The sequence below is a fragment of the Petaurus breviceps genome, unplaced genomic scaffold (assembly GCF_028583685.1).
Source record: "Petaurus breviceps papuanus isolate PSGF00001 unplaced genomic scaffold, PetGlider_PUasm1.0 90895, whole genome shotgun sequence".
Classification (NCBI taxonomy): domain Eukaryota; kingdom Metazoa; phylum Chordata; class Mammalia; order Diprotodontia; family Petauridae; genus Petaurus; species Petaurus breviceps.
The window spans coordinates 35742327-35746432 of NW_027187372.1; the positions used below are offsets into that span (position 1 = coordinate 35742327).

At 42.5% G+C, this 4106-nt stretch overlaps 1 protein-coding gene across 2 annotated transcripts; it reads left to right on the forward strand.

The window, feature by feature from the left end:
- The first annotated feature begins 1361 nt into the window (after positions 1-1361).
- LOC138150958 (large ribosomal subunit protein eL29-like) lies at positions 1362-2157 on the forward strand. Of its 2 annotated transcripts, XM_069074361.1 has the most exons (2): positions 1362-1606; positions 1718-2156. In XM_069074361.1, the coding sequence occupies exons 1-2, from the start codon at positions 1439-1441 to the stop codon at positions 2078-2080; spliced, it is 531 nt and encodes a 176-aa protein (XP_068930462.1). In that variant the 5' UTR covers positions 1362-1438; the 3' UTR covers positions 2081-2156. The 2 variants fall into 2 exon arrangements, with proteins under 2 accessions (XP_068930462.1, XP_068930461.1); XM_069074360.1 differs by having other exon boundaries at positions 1362-2157.
- Positions 2158-4106: the final 1949 nt, after the last annotated feature.

Below are 4106 nucleotides of genomic sequence, written 5' to 3' on the forward strand. Positions count from 1 at the left end.
TAAAAAACAAAAATCCTGAGTCTCAGAACAGTTAATATGCCCAAATTTAAACAAGGTGTCAATAAGAGAAGTGGGCCAGGGGGTGGAGCCAAGATGGCAGCATAGAAGCAGGAAAACTCCATGTGCTCCCCCCTTAACCACCTCAAATACCTATAAAAATGACTCTAAACAAATTTTACGGCTACAGAACCCACAAAGTGACAAAGAGAAACAAATCTCCTGCTGAAGGCAGCCCAGCAGGCAGGCAGAAAGGGTCCATGGCCTCAGAAAGGCCATGACTAGCTGCGGCTGGAGAGATTTTGGGGGAGTAGATCACCAACAGCTGTGACTATTTCCAGAATTATCAACCCATAAATGCCAAAGACAAAGTGAGAGGTCAGTGTGGACTTTGGGAACAGTCCAGCCTCTACCTCCAGAGGGAGAAGCAGCTGAGTCATGGTGGCCACCGCTGTGTGACTGCTTCAGAGCTCCTGGCCTGCAGATAGTAGGGGGACCAAGCAACCATTCAGAGAGTAATTTATCTTGCTTTAACCTGCCTGGATCTGGATCACTGTCTAGGGTGGAGGTCCTGGGCTGTGTGACCAGGTGCCACAGCCAGTGGAGGCTTCTGAGAGGGCAGTCAACTAATAGCTCCAGCAGCTGCAAAACCCCCAGCGATTTAGGACAAAGTTCTCCTCTCTGGAAGCAGAGTTCTACAGTGGCAAAAAGCTCACAAGTCAAGTAATTGAGTGGCAACATGAGCAAGCAAAGAAAGCAAAACAAGCATAACAATCCAACTTTAGATTCCTACTTTGGGGATGAAAAGAATCAAAACATGGAACAGGAAGAAGACAATGATATCAGAATTCCTGAACCAAAAGTTTCCAAGAAAAATATGAACTGGTTACAGGCCATAGAAGAACTTAAGAAGGATTTTGAAAAACAAATAAGAGAAGTGGAGGAAAAATTGGGAAGAGAAATTAGAATGATGCAAGAAAATCTTGAGAAGAGAGTCAACAACATGACTGAAGAAAATAACACCTTAAAAAACAGACCAACTTATATAGCAAAAGAGGCTCAAAAAGCCAATGAGGAGAAGAATGCCTTAAAAGGCCAAATTAGCCAGATGGAAAAAGAATCTCAAAAGCTCACTGAAGAGAATCATTCCTTCAGAATTAGATTGGAGCAAATGGAAGCAAGTGACTTTATGAGAAATCAAGATACCATTAAACAGATCCAAACACATGAAAAAAGAGAAGGCAATGTGAAATATCTCACTGGAAAAATCTCTGACCTGGAAAATAGATCCAGGAGAGATAATTTAAAAATTACTAGAATACCAGAAAGCCATGATCAGTGAAAGAACCTAGAAATCATCCCTCAAGAAATTCTCAAGGAGCTCTCCCTTTGGCCTCTTCCAGTCGGTGGAGTGCCTGTTAGCGCAGGCTGCGGTGTAAAGATGGCTAAGTCTAAGAACCATACCACTCACAACCAATCACGAAAATGGCACAGAAATGGCATCAAGAAACCTAGGTCACAGAGATACGAGTCTCTGAAAGGGGTTGACCCTAAGTTTCTTAGAAACATGCGCTTTGCCAAGAAACACAATAAGAAGGGGCTGAAGAAGGTGCAGGCCAACAATGCCAAAGCCATCAAGGCCCTGAGCACCAAGGCCTACAAAGCCAAGCTCCTCAGGCAAAAGATCCCCAAGGCCAGCGCCTGGCATGCTGGCCACAAGATGGCTACCAAGCGTCCAGGTCCCAGGATCAGCATCAAACGTCCAGGCTCCAGGATCACAAAGCCTGACTCTAAGGTTGCCAGAACCACTGACCCCAAGTCTACCAAGCCCACTGACCCCAAGGCTGCCAAGTCTGCCACCAAGGTCAGTAAGTCAGATACCAAGGCTACCAAATCTGGCCCCAAGGCCACCAAATCTGATGCTAAGGCCACCAAGTCTGACCCCAAGGTCACCAAGTCTGATTCCAAGGCTGTCAAGTCTGATCCCAAGGCAGCCAAGTCTGATTCTAAGGCGGCTAAGCCTGCCGAGTCCAAACCCAAAGATGCTGGGGCTAAAGCTGCTGGTCCCAAGCCTTCAAAATAGATGCTTCAGAACAGAAGGACTTGTTTAAAGCTAAAACTCCCTTTTTTTTCCCAGCCAGGGTATGATTATTCACTATTTTGTACAAATAAAGAAAATGGTGAGTCACAAAAAAAAAAAAGAAATTCTCAAGGAAAATTGCCCTGATGTTTTAGAACCAGAGGGCAAAATAGAGGTTGAAAGAATCCACTGATCACCTCTTGAAAAAGATCCCAAAAAGAAAATTCCCAGGAATATTATAGCTAGATTTCTAAATTCCCAGATCAAGGAGAAAATATTATAAGCAGCCAAGAGGAAACAATTTGAATATCGTGTAAACACAATCAGGATAATATAGGATCTGGCAGCTTCTACATTGAGGGATTGAAGGGCTTGGAATATGATTTTCTGGAGGTCAAAGGATCTGGGATTAAAACCAAGAATCACCTACCCAGCAAAACTGAGTATCATGTTTCAGGGGGAAAAGATGGTCATTCAATGGAATAGAGGACTTTCAAGCATTCTTTTTTATTTTAAGCAATTGGAGTTAAGTAACTTGCTCAAGGTTACACAGCCAGTTATTTCTGGGTGTGGTGCTAAGTATCTGAGCCTGGATTTGTTCCCCAGGTCATCCCGACACTGGAGCCGGTGCTCTTACTTGCTGAGCCACCTGGCCGCCCCTAAGCAATTGGGGTTAAGTAACTTGCTCAAGGTTACACAGCCAGGTGTTTCTGGGTGGGTGCTAAGTGTCTGAGCCAGGATTCGATCCACAAGTCATCCTGACACTGGAGCCGGTGCTCTTACTCACTGTGCTACCTGGCCGCCCAACTTTCAAGCATTCTTGATGAAAAAACCAGAGTTGAATAGAAAATTTGGTATTCAGATACAAGAAGCAAGAGAAGCATGAGAAGGTAAACAGGGAAAAGAAATCATAAGGAACTTATCAAAGTTGAACTATTTACATTCCTACACAGAAAAATGATGATTGTAACTTATGAAACTTTTCTCAGTATGAGAATAGTTGAAGGGAATATAAATGTGTGTGTATATGTATACATATATGTCTATATAGGTGGGTATATGGGCATATGAATACATATGTGAGTTTGTGTATATTTGTGTACAGGTATTCATAGACAGAGGGCACAGGACCAATTGAATAGGAACGGATGATACTTAAAAGGTGAAATTGAGAGGTGAGAGAGGAATATAATGAGAGGAGATGGGGAGAGACAGAATGGGGTAAATTATCTCATATAGAAGAGGTAAGAGAAAATTGTTACAATGGAGGGGAAGAACAGGAAAGCAAAAGGGAATGGATCAACCTTACCCTCATTGAATTTTGCTTAGGGAGGGAATGACATATACATTAATAGGGTATCTCACCCTACAGGAGAGTAGGGGGGGAAGGGGATGAGAGAGGGGATGATGGACAGGAGGGCAGGTTGGGGGGAGGGAAGTTAGAAGCACACACTTTTGAAAAGGGACAGAGTCAATGTAGAAAATAGAACAAGTAGGGGTGGGATAGGATGGAGGAAAATATTCAGTCTTTCACAATATATTCACTATGGAAATGTTTTGCATAGCTACACATGTACAACCTATATTGAATTGCCTATCTTCTAAGTAAGGGTGGGTGATGAGGGAGGAAGGGAAAGAATCTGGAATTCAAAATTTTAAAGTCAAATGTTTAAAAAATTTTTTAATTTTTTTTTTACATACAACTGGCAAATAAGATACACTGGGGTATAGAGATGCATCCTGCCTTTCTGGAAAGTTGGAGGGGGGATGGTGGAGGATAAAGGAAAAAGCAGATTGGAGGAGAGGGTATACAGTGGGATCACTCTTTTGGGTAGTGGGTAGAGGAAAGATGGGGAGAAAATTTGTAACAAAATCTTGTGGAAATGAATGATGTAAACTAAAAATAAACATAAAATTTAATTTTAAAAAAGAGAGAGAGAGAGAGAAGTGGGCCAGACATGCCCAATTCACTATTACTACTTCTACTACTACTACTACTACTACTACTACTACTACTACTACTACTACT